At 31.8% G+C, this 19,401-nt stretch overlaps 1 protein-coding gene across 3 annotated transcripts in view; it reads right to left on the bottom strand.

The window, feature by feature from the left end:
* The window catches only part of TBCK (TBC1 domain containing kinase), a 177,557-nt gene that overhangs the window by 110,497 nt on the left and 47,659 nt on the right, over positions 1-19,401 (bottom strand). For all 3 annotated transcript variants that reach the window (XM_072939275.1, XM_015249440.3, XM_031690564.2), the window contains exons 7-18: positions 18,118-18,178; positions 16,919-16,980; positions 16,608-16,669; positions 15,499-15,647; positions 14,244-14,382; positions 12,826-12,925; positions 5,319-5,368; positions 5,029-5,158; positions 3,829-3,927; positions 2,058-2,120; positions 1,427-1,553; positions 180-230 (exon numbers count right to left, since the gene is read on the bottom strand). In XM_072939275.1, coding sequence (XP_072795376.1) covers positions 180-230; positions 1,427-1,553; positions 2,058-2,120; positions 3,829-3,927; positions 5,029-5,158; positions 5,319-5,368; positions 12,826-12,925; positions 14,244-14,382; positions 15,499-15,647; positions 16,608-16,669; positions 16,919-16,980; positions 18,118-18,178 — 1,093 coding nt within the window. The remainder of the gene's footprint in view (positions 1-179; positions 231-1,426; positions 1,554-2,057; positions 2,121-3,828; positions 3,928-5,028; positions 5,159-5,318; positions 5,369-12,825; positions 12,926-14,243; positions 14,383-15,498; positions 15,648-16,607; positions 16,670-16,918; positions 16,981-18,117; positions 18,179-19,401) is intronic.

The raw sequence follows: 19,401 nt of genomic DNA, 5'->3' as shown, positions 1-19,401 counted from the left end.
TCCAGTTATAAAAATCATCCATATCCTCTAAAATGAGTCTAATAGATTATTTCACAGAAATTTACACTATCTTCCAGGAAGACAAGAACCTTACAATGAAAACAAAAAACTTTCATGTTTGAATAAAATATTTTTAGAAGAATATGCACAAGAATTATTTAAACGATAAATAGGCTTACCTTCATTATTGAAATTTAAATATAGGAATGGAGCACAAAGTGAGTCAAGACCTGATGGAGAGAGGTTGGGGGAGAGAATTCAAACAAACATAATCCAGCAGAATTGTAGATATATACCTTATTGAGTTCTCTGCATTATTTCTATATAGATTAAACATTATACATATTACCCATTCAGAAATATATTACCTTATGGGTTATTGTGAGGAGTAACGATAGTGACTGGCACATAGTAAACATCCAATATAAATCAACTATTATTATTATTAATATTATTATGAGTTGAAGAGAGAAATACAGTAACAAAAAAATGTGAAAATGATAAAAAAAAAAGCTTGGGATATAGTCCCATCTCTGACCCTGACTGATATCTTGGCAATCACTTAACTCCAGGCAGGTTTCCTAGTCTAGGAGATGAAAATTTGTCTTAACATGATTCTCTGGGATAATGAAAAAAAAATCCTTTAAAAAGTTGTGAAGTAAAATACAAATACATGACAAATTTCTATTATTGATAATAATGCTATTTGTATGTTATCATGTTGAAAGAATGTACATAAATTTATCTATAATTGTTAGGGAGATATAGAACTCTAGAATGAACAGAGCTAGGAAAAATAATAGCTTCATGTTTAAGGTTGGCCAGAAATAGAGAATTGAAATATAAACACTATTATTTATAACAAAAAATTCAAAAATAAGACTGGGTGAAATGAGTTTCTCATTCATGAATTTATCAATGACCACAAAAATAGCAATGAGAAAAGCTAAAAATCAAGAATATGGAGGATCAAAGATATTAAAAAAAGAGAGACAATAATTAAAATGAGAAGTTTAGGGTGATATCCTACTCCCCATGATAAGTGTAACTTGGAAATCATTAAATGTCAAGAATATCAACTAGCCCAAAATTATTTATGATACAAAATTATTATTTGCATAAACACTGAAGAATATATTCACAAAGATTACAATAGCACAAAATATTCTTTATATTTTCCTAATCATCAGGATGACAAGTTGTCTCATTAAATAGCATGCATTTAAATGATATTAACTAGGCATTTAGACAAAGTAAAAATAAAGTTCTCATATAAACCTCTCAAAAAAATAGAGCATAGTTTTAGTATTGACTTTCCTCAAATCAAGGATATTTTGATATTTATTTTAATTAAAAAAATTGTCAGTCATGCAACATGCTCCTAATACTTCAAAAGGAGTCTTAATAACTAGGGAAAAAAAGTTACCTTGCCAATAAACAAGATCAGGATGGGACACTACCCAGGCTTTTAATACACGCCTGAATTTTGCATGACCTTCTGGTGATGATAACAATTCATCATATTGATGACACCTAGGTATATCCACTTCAATCTGTAAAACAATAAGGTGGAACTGTAACAGAGTGATCACCAATAAACTCCAAGATAAGGAAGAGCACAAATCATACTATGAATTCAGAATAGGCCACCTACATAATCCTGGTGTCTGAAGTTTTTGAATTTTATATTAATACTCTGGAAACAACAAAAAAAAGTTGTAAGTATACTTGGAAAAAAGTTCATTTTTATTGAAAAGGTATGTATTAATTTAGTTTTCAAAAAACCTTCCTTTGCAATCTGGTCTAAATAAAGGACAAATTCTTCAGACAAAAAAAGTACATTATTTGGAAAAGTTACTTGTCCTAAACTCCTTTAAGGAACAGTTTTAACTCACTAATGAGTCAGAGTACATCTTAGAGAGTGAAGAGTTATGCTTCTGCAATATCATATATATATGATAGGTGCTGAGTATTCATAATAAAAGGAAGACAATTTCTCGTGCCTTTTTAAAATTTAAAGATTTGGCAGACTTAGGTTAAGAAAATCTAAATCATACTTGTCTGTCTGTAGGAATTGGAGTATCTTTATCAATTGCATCATACTTGGCTTGAATCGCCCCCTGTAAAAAATAAAAAAGGATATATTACTTCATAATTCCCTTAATAAATTATAAATTTAGGCAAAAATCTACTTATAAACATCTATCTTTGAAAACATACCCAATTATAGACAGGCATATTCAAACTCAAAGTATACTGTTTAGAAAAAATTTCTACATCTTTGATGGTCTGTGACAAAGTGTGAGATAATTAACCATTTTGCTAAGATAGACGTTTGAATCGTATACACCAGAAGACAGTAGTGCTGGATGAGTCACATAGCTAACGAGTATGTTTAGCCGATCTCCCAGCCTCCACAACACAACACAGCCTTGTTGCTCTCTATTCATTATTATCTTACACACAGCGAATTTCATTAAGAAATTTTTTAAAAATTGGGGGGAGTGGTGAGGGGGTCATCCTACAAGAAATTTCCCCATTAAAGTTGGCAATGAAAGCAAAAATAAAATGGAATTGTTTGAAGAAGTAGTAGTTCAACACCAGGAGGCAGAAATTTGGGATGAATTAACGAGTTGAATATCATATCGTTATGAAATGATTAAGAGACTAAAGGAATCATTTACATTTTTAAGTTACACCATTACAGAGGAATAACTAAATCAACCACTTCAAATTTTGGTCATGTTCTATAGGACCAAACATGAAACAATTCTTATTAGTCTGTGTAACCATAATGGTAGAGAAAGAGCCAGGAATTTGGGATTCAAACTCTGACAACACATGTTGTGTCAACTTCTCTGGCACATCTATTTAATGAAAGATTTGGACAACCTGATCTCTAAGCCCTCTTGAACCTTAAGCATTATAAGGTGCTACAATTCTAACTCTTAACATAAGGTACAGAACACTAGATGTTCTTGTAAAGCAACCAACCAAACTCAAAGATATTTAGAGACTCTCATCAAGGGAATCAGGAATGAAAAAAGGAATTCTTTTAATAGAGAGTCAAAAGGATTAAAACACTGGGGGAAATTCACACATAAAAAATAGGTGATGGACATCCATAGTATATCTATAAGAGAATAAAAAAAGGCAAGATGACAAAGAAATTGACAGGAAAAGAAAAAATTTGGCAGGATTTGGCCCATTATCATGACTGCTGTCACTAAAGTTCTCTGATAGTACTGCAAAGCACCCTAATAATTTTGTGACACCTCTTCTTTCCTCAATGCCACAGATAAGGTGTTGTACAAGATAAAATCGCTATTTCTTTTAGCAGCATGCTTCTGGTAAAATGGATGTGCCAAAAGGCACTAAATTATGTTAATGATTTCTGACAAGGTTCAAATTGGACTGGAAGATTTCTCCAAATCTAGACAGAATTACTTATATATAGGCAATCCTATTCCGAGATGAACATTCTTTATAAGCAGGACTACACACTTATAAATATGTATATGTATATATACTTATTCTTAAAATATTCTGATTTTAAAATTAATAACCAAGATAATTTCTGTGAGTCCCACTAAATACATAAATACATATTAATAGCATAAATCTAATAAACCTTCAATTATATTTTTATATTCTATCCAGTCTGTTCTTTTTCTCTATTCTTTTTCCTTAATATTGCCAAATATTCTTATTGTTCATATTTTACTACATAATTTTCTAACAGCTTGAAAAATATGCATCCAGAAAGCACTTTCATTCTTCTTTCTTAGCACTATTAATCAGCTTCTAATCTTTTCTTTTCTTTTTTACCTCAACTCCCAGAAGAGCAGCCCAGGTTAAACCTCTCAAGAGAGGAGGAATGTCAACTCTTGCTTCTTTCCAGATTTGATTTTTTTTATACGGATAAGCCTACAAATTAAAAAAAAAAAGACATAAAAAATATCTCAAATTACCAGTGCCATTGTTTTAATCTAGACAGTTCCGACTATACCAGTGACGTAGTTGAAGGTGAGCTGTGATAAATCTCTGAGCTAGCAGCAGAATGGCTTGCTATCTCTTGTGAATCTCCTATTGTACAATCAAAGAGACGAGCTGATTCTACTGTTTTTAACCATTCCTCTCTATTTTGTCCTCTGGGAGAATTAAGAATGATTCATATGTAGAATAATATTACCAGTCTCATACGTGTAAAATAATGTATATAAAGCACTTTGTAAAATATCTGGTGATACAGAAAGTATCCAATAAATATAAGTTATTATATTTGGCTACTTCTATATCCTTGCATATAAATTTGTCCTTTTGTAAATGTGTACATTAGGAGAGATTTCTAGAAGACAATTACTAGGAAGGGTATGAATATCATTTATGCTCTTGATAGACACTTTCAATTGTTTTACAGAATGTTTCTATAAATTTACACTTACTCCAAAAGAATGAGAGTTCCAATTTCAATATAACTTTATTAAATTTTACTAATTCAGTATGCAAGAAAAGACTATTTTAATTTTTTAAATTCCTAATAAGAACATACATTTAAAAAATATTTGTTTTTGGGGGGGCGGGAATAATTAGGTTTATTTATTTATTTTTTGATGGAGGTACTGGGGATTAAACCCAGGACTTCGTGCATGCTAAGTATGCACTCTACCACTGAGCTATACCCTCCCTTCAGAATACACATTTTGAATAGATTTACTGACTAGTATTTCTGTAGTGCTCTTTATGCATTTCTCTGTTTCAATGTACTTTTTCTGTTGATTTTAAATGTTCTTTAAATACCAAGGATATTAATTTGTCTAATATGATTTTGTATAGATTCCTGCATCTTGTTTACTTTTTAATTTTATGTACTATGGACAGGTATCATTTTTATAATTAAAGTTAATCAGAAAAGATAGGTCATAGGAGTGTTCTCATGGCATCAAGATTCCCAAAGAATTATTAATGAAATAAAAAATAAAGATTGTATATGGGCTCTTATAACACTTTACGCTTGAGAATCCCTACCTTTAGCAGCCTGTCAAAGAGAATGATTCTGTTTAGCTGGTACTCTGTGTCCCTCTCTCGGATGATTAAAGGGAGAGTGGCCGCCGCAGACAGCTCATTATTGCTGTTTGAATGAGGTAAATTGGATTGACTGTAAAAGAGAAACATAAGCAGAAAAACTGACAAAAAAAATCAGAATACCAGACTTTTGTGTTCTATTTAGGAAAAACTTTTCAGAGAAAATGTTCAAGATTCTTACCAATATAATATAAACAGCAAGGAAAAATAAGAGTAAAAGACCATATACTCACTCATCTTCAAGTAGTGGGTAAAATGCTTCTCCACCAACATCTTTTAATCTCTGTGAATTTAAAGAGAAAATATTTATGATATTTAGGATCTGAGACAGAAACACTGATCCATATTTAAAAGGAAAGACAATGAAAAAATTATTAATTTATAAAGGTACCACAAAAACTATAAAACTGAATCTAAAATTCATTCCTAACATAAATATGCCAACATACCAAACCTCCAGTGATTAAACTTAGCTGTGAAGAATAGTTTTTTTGTTTTTTGATTTTTTCACCTCCAGGTGTCTCTTATAAAGGTTAGACACCTATTATAATAGTTTTCCAAAACAATTCAGAATTACTAAAATCAGTATGAAATTTAATAAATGGATAAAACATTTTAGAATTATATGAAGATTATTTTAAAAGGTACTTTTGTGTATATATCTCTTAATTTAAAGCTCAAGTCAGATTTATTTTTGTTTTTGACATTAATACAAACTAAGACAAATGTAAGGTGCTAATAAAAAGGATACAAAAGAATTTCTCACATTATACTTTGAAGATGAATGATAAATCATCATCAAACAGCTGATAAATCACATGACAAAATTCAATTCTCTTATTTTTTTCACAAAGTCATTATAATTAATGTTACTCCAAATAATAACATTGCCAGGCTACAAATACTCTTCAAAAAACATAAGAAGATAGGCAGTAGTACATCAAAACCTCAGACACATGCTAAGCAGGGTGATTACAGTTAATGCCACCCTGCCTGCTGCTTTGCTCTTCAGTTCAGCTTCCAACTGGAAGGCAGAGTGGCTGTTCCTCTGGGGAATGACACAGAAGTTCAAGTTCTGTGTGTGGCCAGCATTGATCTTTTGTTGATTACAGTCATTGTGCACTCATCCATTGAGTTATTCCCAGAATTTTTAAAAGCCAAAGAAAATCCAATACTGAGAATCTGGCAAACATTGGATTCATGCCTGGCATTTCTCTAAAATTTGACATGTATTTAGCCTAGTTTGCCTTTAAACCTTTAGATATTTCATGGATTAAAATTCTAAATTGAAAACTAAGATTTTCCCATATTTTACTGCATTATTAATGTACATAATTTTTTTAAAGCTTAGGTTTTATTGTCCTGAAAGTCATAAATATTATTAGTATCGTTTCTGCTTTTTTTTAGTTAAAAATTTAGCATTTTAAGGTTAAAAGGCAAAAATACTTACACAGAAAAGTATAAGGTAAAAATTATTTGATTTCCATATTATTTTAAAAATCAGCAAATTAACAATTTTTATTAATAATTATGGAAAACAGTATTTCAAATTTCCCAAAGTGGAAATGTAAAGGAATTGAGGAAGTAAATAAGATTGAAGCCTATATTCATTTAACTTGTATTCATATAATTTGGATTATATTTAAATTAAAGAAACAAATTAAGAGTAAAGTTGAAATCAGTTGAAATCATTTATTTGGGATGTACTTTATTGTTTGCTGCCTTGTAGTGATACTTATTTTGTTCACTATGCACATTCTTTCTCTTCAAAGATATGATAAGTTTAGGGTATCAAGTATAATAATTATATATTTTAATTTTCTATTCCTGGCATTATAGCATATAAGACATTCTAACACCCTCCTACTACATAACATGTAAAATATTAAATGACAGGAAGAGCCTAAAAGAGTAAGGAAAGTGCAATGACATAAGACACAAAGCTGGGTTTAAAAGAAAGGAGGTAAGCTAGCACTAAAGTGTACTGATAACTGCAGCCTAGGGCTTTAGAGCACGATGGGACAGAAGTAGCCAAACTGAAGGGGACCCTGCTATACGCAAGTAAAGAAAGAACTCTGTGTGTGAGTGTGTTAGAGGCAGAAGGGAGGATGCTGACCTGTTGGCCTAGTGACAGACAACAAGGAAAATTACATATATTAGCTTTGACCATAGATGTTTAAAAATTTAAAAAGGTTAGAAGTTTTGGTTTCCAGTCCAACACTCAAACAGCTTGGAAGTCATCCTTCCTGTCCTAACAACAAGAAAAAGCTGATGAAACTGAAAATCAACAACTCTTTTTGGATCCATCAGAATCAAGGCAAAATGATCCCTGGAAAAGTGAAGAGATCGGCAAATACAGAGAAGCACAGCTAAGCTGGAGCAAAAGACACTGCTGGAGCCTGGTTAGAACATTTGAAGGGTAACTGACTAACTGTCGCAGATTTAGCAAGGACTAACTTGAGAGATAAAATGTTCTGGAGGCCCAATCCTAGAGGAAACTCTATACTTTCCTGAGTTTTACCTCTAGAAGTCCCATCAAGTTCTCAGGGTGAAGATCTAAGAAAAATTCCCTCATGTCTCTTGTAGGAGGAGGGGCAAAGTAACCATTCTGAAATACTCCCATAGTACTCCATTCTCATTAATAAAGTCCTGCCCTCAAGGGAAACTGTTTTACCAGAGCCTAACTGAGCTGAGGTAAGGGAAATTCAGGAGTCTAGCCCCACTAGTCTCTGGTGTGAGGAAGCGAAGTACCCAAGTTCCAGCTCTCTCTAGCCTTCCTGTCTCATTTAAAGAGGGGGAGGGAAGCTGAGAGGCTCATAGCCCAGAGACACAGGCTCACTACAGTACAGAGACCTAACAATAGGATGAGCCCTCCTATCGACTTTCCTTCCTCACCTTACCTCTGTATGTAGAGTTCCTATATAATTCAGGGGATTCCAGCTGAAAAAACTGCAAGCCTCAGACCCTATTTAAAAGACAATCTCCAAAGAAATCCAAAGACAACAAAGAAGATAAGAACAAGAAGACTTGGGGAAATTTTACCCTCTGACAAAAAAGCTACACGAATAGTAAATAGGTAGATAAACATGAAATCTTGCACTTAAAGGCCTATTTACCACAATTCCTTTTACTGAGATATATATATATATATATATATATATATATATATATATAATAGTTTCAAAAAATACAATTGTAAGGCATGCTAAAATGTAAAAAAGACATGCTGAAGAGACAAAGCAAGCTTCAGAACCAGATGTACAAATGGCAGAGATTTTGGAATTATCAGACCAGCAATTTAAAATAACTATGATTAAAATGCTAAGGGCTGTAAGGGAAGAAATGGACAACATGCAAAATCAGGTGGGTAATATAAGCAGAGAGATGAAAATTCTAAGAAAGAATGAAAAGATGTAACCTATGTGTAAACAGAAATACTCAAAAGAGGATAGAGAAAGGAATGGAGGAAATATTTGAAGTAATGATGACAGAAAGTTTTAAAATAAAACATACACCAAATGATGAACTCCAAGAAGCTCAGAGAACAACAAGCAGGATAAATTTTTTTTAAAAGTCTACACCTAGGCATATCACAGTCAAACTATAAAAACTCAAAGACAACAAGGAAATCTTAACAGGACTAAGACAGAGGTGAGGGGAACTTTACCTATAGAGGAACAAGGATAAGAATTACATAGGATTGCTCTTCAAAAACCATGCAAGCAAGAAAGAGAGTGGAGTGAGATGTCCAAAGTACTGAAAGAAAACAAACAAACAAACTAGAATTCTGTATCCAGCAAAATTATCCTTCAAAAGAAAAGGAGAAAGACCCAACTTCATGTTGTCTAAAATAAACCCACTTTAAATATAAAGTAATAGATAAATTAAAAGTAGAGATAGGGGAAGTTATACCATAACACTAATTAAATGAGAACTGGAATAGCTATATTAATTTCAAACAAAACTAATTTCAGTGCAAGAAACATCATGTACACACAAACATCCTATTTACAAGACCAAAAATAAACTATCTTAGAAATAAATCTGATAACTGATCTACAGACACTAAAAAGCAAATTTTGATATAAAACAGAACCTAAATAAATGGTATATCTATACCATGTTAAAGAAATAGGACTCCACATGTTGAAGATATCAATTCTCTACAGAATAACCTACAAATTCAATGCAATTATAATCAAAATCCTATACTTCTAAAATAAAACTTGACAAGATCATTATAAAAATCAAATAGAAGGACTCCATGTTAGAGTTTGTATTTGAGAATAAATTGGGGCTCTCCCTTGCTAGGCATCAAGATCTCATATAAAACAATGTATTAATGTAGTGTGCTATTGGCTAAGGTTATACAAATAGGTCAAAGATCAGAATAAAAAGCCCAGAAACATATCCATGCATATACAAAAGAGCTGGCATTACAGATCAAAAAAAGTAAATGGCGGATTATTCAATATATAGTGCTGAGACAAGGGATTATTTATTATAAACAAAATATGATATTGGAGACCTACCTCACATCTTATTCAAAAAAAAAATCTGCCAGTGAATTAATGGACTAAATGTGGAAAAAAGTCTTTAAATCTTTTACAAAGAAAACAGAAACATTTTATAAAAAATATGTTTATAATCCTGGTATAACTTTAACTGTTACAATAAATAAAATACATCAAATAAAACGTATTTGACTACAAAGAAAAACATTGATAAAATTACAAATTCTATTCATTAAAAGACACCATGAAAAAGTTAAAGGAAAAGCCACAGATTAGAGGATACATGCACTACATTGCACTACATACAGGCATACCTCAAAGATATTGTGGGTTTGGTTCCAGACCACCACAAAACAGCAAATATCACAATAAAGTAAGTTACACAAATTTTTTGGTTTTCTAGTACCTATAAAAGTTATTTTTACTGTAGTCTATTATACAATAGCATTATGTAAAAAACAAAACAATGTACGTATCTTAATTAAAAATACTTCATTGCTAAAAAATGCTAACCACCATCTGAGCCTTCAGTGAGTATAATATAATATATAATCTTTTTGCTGCTGTGGAGTCTTGCATTGATGTTGATGGTTGCTGAGGGATTAGGCTTGTCACTGTCGAAGGCTGGGGAGGCTATGGCAACTCCTTAAAATAAAACAATGAAAGTAAGCTGCATCGATTGACACTTCTTTTCATGAATTATTTCTCTGAAGCATGCAATGCTCTTTGATAGCATTTTACCCAGAGCAGAATTTCTTTCAAAATTGGAGTCAATCCCCTCAAAACCTACTGCTGCTTTATCAACTAAGTTTAAATAATATTCTCAATCTTTTGTTGTCATTTCAACAATTTTTACAGCATCTTCACCAGGAGTAGATTCCATCTGAAGAAACCACTTTTCTCATCCATAGGAAGCAACTCCTCATCTGTTATTTGAAGTTTGATCATAAGAATGCAGCAATTCAGTCACATCTTCAGGCTCCACTTCTAATTTTACTTCTCTTGCTATTTCTAACACATCTGCAGTTGTGTCTTGCCCTGAAGTTTTGAACCTTTCAAAGTCATCCTTGAGGGTTGGAATCAACTTCTTCCAAATTCCTGTTAATGTGGATATTTTGATCTCTTCCCATGAATTATAAATGTTGTTATTGGCATCTAGAATGGTGAATGCTTTCCAGAAAGTGTTCAATTGACTTTGCTTAGATCCATCAGAGGAATCACTATGCATAGCAGCTAGAGCCTTACTTAACTTACTTCTTAAAGAAAAAGGCTTGAAAGTCAAAATGACTCCCTTGATTTGTGGGCAGCAGAATGGATGTTAGCAGGCTTGAAAAAAATATTAGTTTTGTTGTATATCTCCATCAGGTCACTTGGGTGACCAGGTGCATTGTCAGTGAGCAGGAACGTTTTGAAAAAAAAATTTTTTTTCTGAGCAGTAGATCTCAACAGTTGGCTTAAAATATTTAGTAAACCACGTTGTAAATAGGTGGGCTGTCATCTAGGCTTTGTTCCATTTATGGAGCACAGGCAGAGCAGATTGAGCATCATTCTTGAGGGCTCTAAAGGTTTTCAGAATGGTAAATCAGCATTGCCTTCAACTTAACATTACCAGCGGCATTAGCCTTAACAAGAGGGGTCAGCCTGTCCTTTGAAATCGGGCATTAGCTTCTCCTCTCTAGCTATGAAAGTCCTAGATGGCATCTTCCAAAATAAGGCTGCTTCATCTACGTGGAAAATCTGTTGTTTAGTATAGCCACCTTCATTAATTATTTTAGCTAGATCTTCAGGATAACTTGCACCTTGCATTTTCATGTTCTGGAGATGGTTTCTTTCCTTAAACCTCATGAACCAAGTGCTGCTAGCTTCAAATTTTTCTTCTGCAGATTCCTCACCTCTCTCAGCCTTCACAGCATTGAAGAGAGCTGGCCTTGCTCTGCATTAGGCTTTGGCTGAAGGGAATGCTGTGGCTGGTTTGATCTATCCAGACCACTACAACTTTCTCCTTATCAGCAATATGGTTGTTTTGCTTGTTTATCATTCATATGTTCACTGGAGTAGCACTTTTCTTTTCCTTCAAGAACTTTTTCTTCTCATTGACAACTTGGCTGTTTGGCACAAGAGGTCTAGCTTTTGGCCTACCTCAAATTTTGACACACCTTCATCAGTACTAAGCTTGACCATTTCTAGCTTTTGATTTAAAGTGAGAGATGTGCAACTCTTTCTTACACCTGAACACTTAGAGGCCACTGGAGGGTTATTTATTGGCTTAATATCAATATTTTTGCATCTCAGGGATGCAAGAGAAGAGGCCAGAGAAGATGGAGAGAATTGGAATAGCCAGTTGGTGGAACACTCAGACACACACTACATTTACAGATTCAGTTCGCTGTCTTATATAGGCTTGGTTCATGGCACCCCAAGACAATTATAATAGTGACATGAAAGATCACTGATCACAGATCACCATAACAAATATAATAATAATAATGAAAATGTTTGGAATATTACAAGAATTATCAAAATGTGACACACAAGACACAAAGTAAGCAAATGCTGTTGGAAAAATAGGGCTGACAGGCTTGGATGATGCACAGTTGCTACAAATATTCAATTTGTAAAAAAATGCAATATCTGCAAAGTGCAATAAAGCTAAGTGCTATCATTGAGGTATGCCTGTATATAGCCAACAAAGAATCCATATGTGAATACATTTTTAAAAGTCCTCAAATTAATAAAAAATCACTCAATGAAAAAACTGGAAAGAGATATGAGCTAAGTAATGCCCAAAAGAGATACGCAAATGGCCAAAAATATGAACAGACAAATAACTGCACTTTATCAGGGAATTAAAAATTAGTACTATAGCAAAATATGATTCCACTTGTTTTAGAACAATAACTGCTTTAAACTTGATAATACCATGTGTTATTATGTATGTGGAGAAATGAGAACCCTTATCCAATTATGGTAAAAAGATAAAGTGATAAAAACCACTTCTGTGAACAATCGACAATGTATATACTAGGCTGATGATGTACAGATCCTATTTTCCAATAATGCCATTCTTGGGCACATACCTTAAAAAAACTCTCATATACATCATGGTATCAGGGAAGAATTTGAAGCTTCATGTGTATCTGTAAGGTTTTATTTTTTAAAAAAAAGAAAAGGAAAGGAAAGAAAAGAAAAAATATCTGAAGCAAATTTGCCAAAATACCATTCTTACATTTCTTAGCTGGCATAATGACAATGTCACAGTGGTATCATCTAATAGTGAGCTTCTATCTCGACCTTGTCCAAAGCTTTCACCATCTTCAAAGAGAAAACTGAAAGGAGATTTAAAAAATAGTTAATTATTTTAATGAGCACAGAAATCTATTATTTCTTCTAGGAAATAAAATTTATTCTACATCATCAATCTCTTCATCAAAAGAAAGAAATTTTAGACTGAATGGATTAATAAAAAATGTAGCTGTTGGTCAAAATTTCTCCAGACAATTCACATTTAAAAATACATGTTGAGTTGGCATAAATACAGTATATAAATATAAAGTATTTTAGGAATACAAAAGTATGATTTACACTCTTTGTTCACACAGGTGCAATGCTAAAAATACTCTCCTGATACTATATAACTGTGCTCCTGAGGAAGTTTATATGAGCAAAAACTGATAAAGGGAAGAACAAAGAAATGCTAAGGATGATCATTTCTCAGGGGAAAGAATGCTGAATAATAAATGCATGAATTCTGTTTAGAGTTTTAGAGAATTACTTTGAGAATTTTTATATCCTTCAAACCATTTATTCTTGGAATTTCCATCATTTTATTTCTTGATTTTCTACTTAATTCATTATATGAACAGCATAATTAAAGTTAATATTTAAAAATCAGTTTAAGGGGGGAAAAATAGAGAACAAGTGCTATATTCAAACAATTAACCTAAAATTTAACACATGAAGAAAAATATGATCAGCAGATGATTTCTACAGTTACTTACAAAGATCAAATCTAGTCCTGAATCTAAAATTAAAACTTTAAAGCACTGGTGGAAATGCAAGAGATTCAGGTTCTCTACTTCTTGAATAAATATGAAGAACAAGAGAACAGTAGCAATTTTGGCCCATAGTGCTGCATTATCATTTAACTTCTAGGTAATTTATAGGATGGTGTCCAAGACCTTACACAGTTCTGCAGATTTTTTCAACAGTGAATTAGCACCATGATGCTCTCTAGACAAGTAATGATGTCACTGAGCACATTTTAAAACATTATTAGAGGTATAAAATAGTTCCTCAAAAAGGGTACACTAGCCTAGTTTATTAGCTCTCTTAAACATTACTGTCTTTTCTAATTTGCACATTTTTCATTTATTGATCACCAATTACTGTGAGATATTTCATAATAACTTTATTTCAAATAGATCATAAAGCAAATTCTTTATTAAAAACAATCTTTATTAAAAATAATAAAAACATTGATGGGAACTCTGCAATTAGAAACTCCAGCCAAGAAAACAAGCTATTGACTTCAAATTGCGTTCATAATCACTTTGTTGGAATGTCTACCAAAAGAAAAGAATATCAAATTTTAAAAATGTCATTACTAGATTTTTCTCATTTCCAAGAGAAGTTTTCTTTCCTTACTTGGGGAGAGTGCAGATAGGTGGTTTGGATCGAATGATTTCCTTATTCACAAGCTCTTTTTCCAAGTCACCTCCAGCTAAACACCATAGGTAATACACTTCTTCAATAGATCTTTCTGCCAGGTAATCACTGTTTATATCTATTAATGGCAAATTAAAAAGAATCATAGTTACCACACTTACTGCTTTTATTAAAAGGCAATAGGCAATAATAGCTGACATTTTAGAAAAGTAAAAACTGAAGAACATAGTAAGATTTCCTTTAGAATATTCATACTACAAAATGCACAGAGGATGAAATGTAGATTTACATATTGGTTGTACATTCAGTTTTGAAAAAGGATAATTTTTACCTTCTGTATCAGAGATATATGGGATATATATCCTATATATCTCAGATATATTGAGCTCTGTGGGATAGAAATAAGGGCAAGAAAAAGTGTTTGGGTAAGGAATCAACAAAAATTGCCCCATCCTTTGTGTATTGAGGCAATTGCTGCCTCTTCTGAGAAGTCTCTCTTGATGTCTCAGGTAGGTTTTGCTTCCACTTTACTATGTTCATATTGACCTTCATTTACAATAGCAATTGTGAGACTAAATGTTTGTCTGCCTCCCCATTTGGCATGAATGATACTTGAAGATACAGTGTATGAAACGTAGTAGGAAGTCAATAAATATTTGACTGAATGAATGTTTAGTAAATATTTTATGGCATGACTTATGCCATGATAACTTTTCAGTATAAAAGTACCTTACTGGTGTCCCTAAAAAACACATTCTGGGAGTTTTAATCTTCACCAGAGAAATGAAAAGAGAAAAAGTGATATTCCGTTATAAATGTGGAATATAATGATATGGACCTCCTACCAATAATATGATTTTTTGAGATCATTTAAAATAAATTATAAGCAATATGATGTATAAATATTGGTTTAGTGGAAATTCCATCAGAAATTAGATGATTTGATTTTAGGTTTAAATTTGAGATGAAATAGGACTTTGGTTTGCATAATAAAAAAATTTTTGGTACTACTTCCTTTCCTCAATTCTTAAAGTTCTTGGTCCAAAGTAACTTAAATTTAAAGGATTAAAAGTTTAGTTATATTTTAACCACTTCCAGAATTATTTCTTAATTCTCAGATAAGTATCCATAAAGTCTCACTAATGTAAATACATATATTGTTGATAAATTCAAAAATGAAACTAGGACAAGGTTTAAAAACAAGGCTCATATTCTTTGCCTTAGTTATCATTACCTTTACACAGCTGACTGATATCCTCAGGCAGAGTTAAATCAGCACATCTCAGAGAAGATGAAAACAGGCTGGCAGGTTTGGTAAAGGGAATATATAAGGGTGACACTTCACTGAACACATTGTCCTTCATTAATTGATCCGGGGTTGGCCTTAAGAAACACATTTAAAATGCAGAGCATGAATGAAAGTCTTCAAAATTACCCTAGAATAATGACACATCTTCAAGGGGATAGTTAAAAATCTTAAACAACTTATTAGTATAGAAAATAATAAAGCTCTCCTTTGTTAGAGTCTTAGTAGTCTTAAAAAATAATCAAGCGACTGCAAGTAAATGCTGAATTTTTTTACCTTTGTTGTGCTTTTTGTACTAAATTTATGATGTATCAAAAGTTATTACATACGAGTATCTCCATTGTTTACTTTTAACTTGACCATCAAGTACCTCCTTTACTGAATATCTTAATTAAGTAATAGAAATTTAAACTGATAATACTTTTGGTTTTCTTCCTAGTTAGTTTAATGTGGTATATTTATCCCAAACTATGCTTTTAATACCATTCCTCTCTTCCTAACACATCTTAATAAAGATGTTTTTCTAAAGACAAATTGGAATACATTATTTTCAAATATTACATACATACAGAGTTTAAGGATAACTGTATGGCTAACAGTGACATCATCAAATGAAAATAAATAATACAACTTCTAAGAAATCCTTTTATATTATCAACGATTGTTAACTCATCTCACGGTTTATCTGGGTTCTTTTCTTTTATACATATTTGCCAATAAACCTTTGTTCTCATTTTTTCTCATATCATTTGTATCTCATATCATTTGTGGAACATTCCACAGTTTAGCTGATTTTCTTATTGGAGGCTAGAAAATGAACTAGTGACTTCTTTGGTATATGCTCATTTTCTGACCATGGTTTAATTACTTTTTCTTCTTTTATTACCATATATTAAAACCATAACTAACAGTTACGGTACTGATATAAATTACATATTACTATATGTGTAAATATTCTTATTTAATCCATTAGTATTAAAAAATTAACTACTTATATGTTAGGATCTCAGTAATAATCCCAAACTCTTAATATCAACCTCTTGGAAGGGTGGAAGGTGAGGCACTTCTGCAAAAGATCTATCACATTTTCAGGAAGTTCCTGGTAAATAAAGAGAGAAAAGAACTATTTTAAATGATCCATCTAAAATTTTGTATTATTTAAATGTTTGCTACTTAAGGACGTTCAGACATGTTTTGAAAGTCTTTATTTGGACTTTATACAAATTCATATTAGTTTGTCACTCCGTGAAACAGCAAATATGTAAAGAAATAAACACAGCTATAAAACAGTTTGCTACTGGATCCCACATATGCAAAATAAATTTTCAATAGCAGATTTATGACAAACCTTTATAATGTCCAGACAACCATGCTCTTCAGCCAAAACTATTATAGTGTCATCTACGCAGTCTATAAAAGAGAAAAATCATATGAATTAAAGCTGCTTTTCTAATTTATCAAATGGAAATTGAGCTCTGATAAAATTTTTTTAATTGCGTAATGCAGTTTTGGAACTTGGAGTATTAAAAAGCTTGAGACTTTGTTAACTTTACTTACATGTTTTGATAAAAATAAAGACTTCAGATACTAAGCAGTAATTGAATCACAGCTATTGAAAAAGAGCAGCTTAAATAGTGGGATAAAGGAGTGATTCAAGGAGGTAAAGATTCTCTCTCTCCCTCTCTCTCTCACACGTATTACTCTTTAAAAGGCTTTATTATATTTTTATGATTATAAGACTATTTTTATTACACACAATTTGGAGAATATACACATATTTCTCTGGAATTTAAAGTGCAAGTTTTAGTCTGTAGACTACATTTAGAAATCTCCAAGACTCCTTAATAGTTATATTATCAATCTCTGAAATTAAAGTGGTAAATATGGTAAAATTTTATGCAATTTTGTTTACAATTCATTATTATTTAATATTTACTAATATTATCTTGTACATATCCTTATTTGTAAACCTTATTAACCTGGACACCAATCTGTCACACTTTTACACAAAAGTGCGCTATCTCCTTTTTACCACCCGTGTTTAATTTATTCTACTCTTAAGTAGATTACACAAATTTACAAGTTTGAATTACAAATATTTGTATCTAATATGCATGTAAAATATATGAGGTTGTTATAAGGAAAAATAATATTCTTCCTTAGTCAATACAGTATTCACATATGATTCATCAAACAGAAAGCTCAAAAGTTAAGACATTGTCTGAAGGTAACTGCTACAGAGAAGTACACTTTTATATTCTCATATTTTGATTTCGCAAGTTAGTTTACTTGGCTAGATCATAAAGCTAAGACTGTATCCATGCACGTTATAATTCCATAGTGAATAAGGAAAGATCTATTATAATATTTCAAAAGGCACTTCTTAAACTGTTCTGCTAATGCTTACCACTGATCATTAAAAATTTGAAGAAAGTAAAGATATTTCATTGTATTCACTATTTAGAAGAACACATCCTCAGTGTGCATGATTACAGTCACTAAAGATTATATCTACATTTGAAAGACAATTAATTGTGAGACACTTACCTAATGTGAGCAAAAATTTTAGTCTTTCAGAAATATCTAAACTCTGAAATAATTTTCTTCCCTAAATAAAATAGGAAGAGAAATTTTGTTAACATTTACAACATTTTTCTTATGATGGTCTTTTTTTTTTTCAGAGCTGAAAATGATTTTATTAGGTACTTCTATTTCTCTTTAGAGGTTTTATTATATTTTTTGAGTTAGCTCCACTGAAGACAAATCATTGGTGACAAAACATTTTTTTAAAAGTCGCATAATATTTAACATTTAAATATTTCACATACCTAATGATCATTATATTCTAGCTTGATCTCAAGCATTCTTCACTTTTGAGACTCACTTATACCTGGTTGTCTAGAGAAACTCCAGGCCACTAGGAATCTCATTTGATTAAGAGACCAAGATGACTCCTCGGAAAGATTCTTATCACCCTTTCATCTACCCAATAATTCTTACTTATATATCACAATCCAGGTCATCTGTCGTCTCCATTAAGAAACATTCCATGATGCTCCTTCCTCTTTCCATGATGACTTAGACAACCATCTTTGTGTTCCCATAGCACCTGATATATTTCTTTAAGACACATGCATTATATTTTAATTGTCCCCTATTAATTGGCTTCAAGGGGCTCCTTGGAATGGAGTCTGGAATCAAACACTTACAACTTCAGTGATTATGTGTTGAACAACTACTGTGTGCCAAGTTGGAGTATTCATCCCAAGTCACGTATGTTGAGCAAATTACTTAACTACATTAAGCCTCACTTTTCTCACTTCTAAACTGGAATATTAACTGTACATGCCATGCAGGTTGCAGTGAGGGCTATATAATGTATAAAAAAGCACTTAGCATTTTCTGCACAAAGAAAATACTTCATAAATGTTGGCTACTGCTATGTTTTTCTTATTATAATCAAATTAAACTTATATGATCCTTTAAACAGGCTCAGAAGGAGAAGGCTTAAGAAGATAACTTGGTCTTTATGTAGAGAAACAGACTGCTTTTCTTTTTTTTTTAATAGAGAGGAAACACTTTCTTAAGAACTTACTGAAATAGAACTACAAGTGGAGAGATCATTGAAAAAAGTTGCCATTCTTCTTTTTTCTCAATTTCTTATACTACTATCAATATTAACCTTCTAAAAATGCAGGTTTGATTTCATCAATATCTTGTTTAAAAACTTTAAATGGTCCCACATACCCTATATAACTAAATATATACTTCTCAATACAGCATTCAAAGTCTCCTAGGATATGGCTCCACTATAACTTTTCAGTCTAAATG

The sequence above is a fragment of the Vicugna pacos genome, chromosome 2 (genome assembly GCF_048564905.1).
Source record: "Vicugna pacos chromosome 2, VicPac4, whole genome shotgun sequence".
Taxonomy (NCBI): Eukaryota; Metazoa; Chordata; class Mammalia; order Artiodactyla; family Camelidae; genus Vicugna; species Vicugna pacos.
The sequence above is the reverse complement of the archived record's forward strand: the minus strand, read 5'-3'. Positions and strand labels throughout refer to the sequence as shown.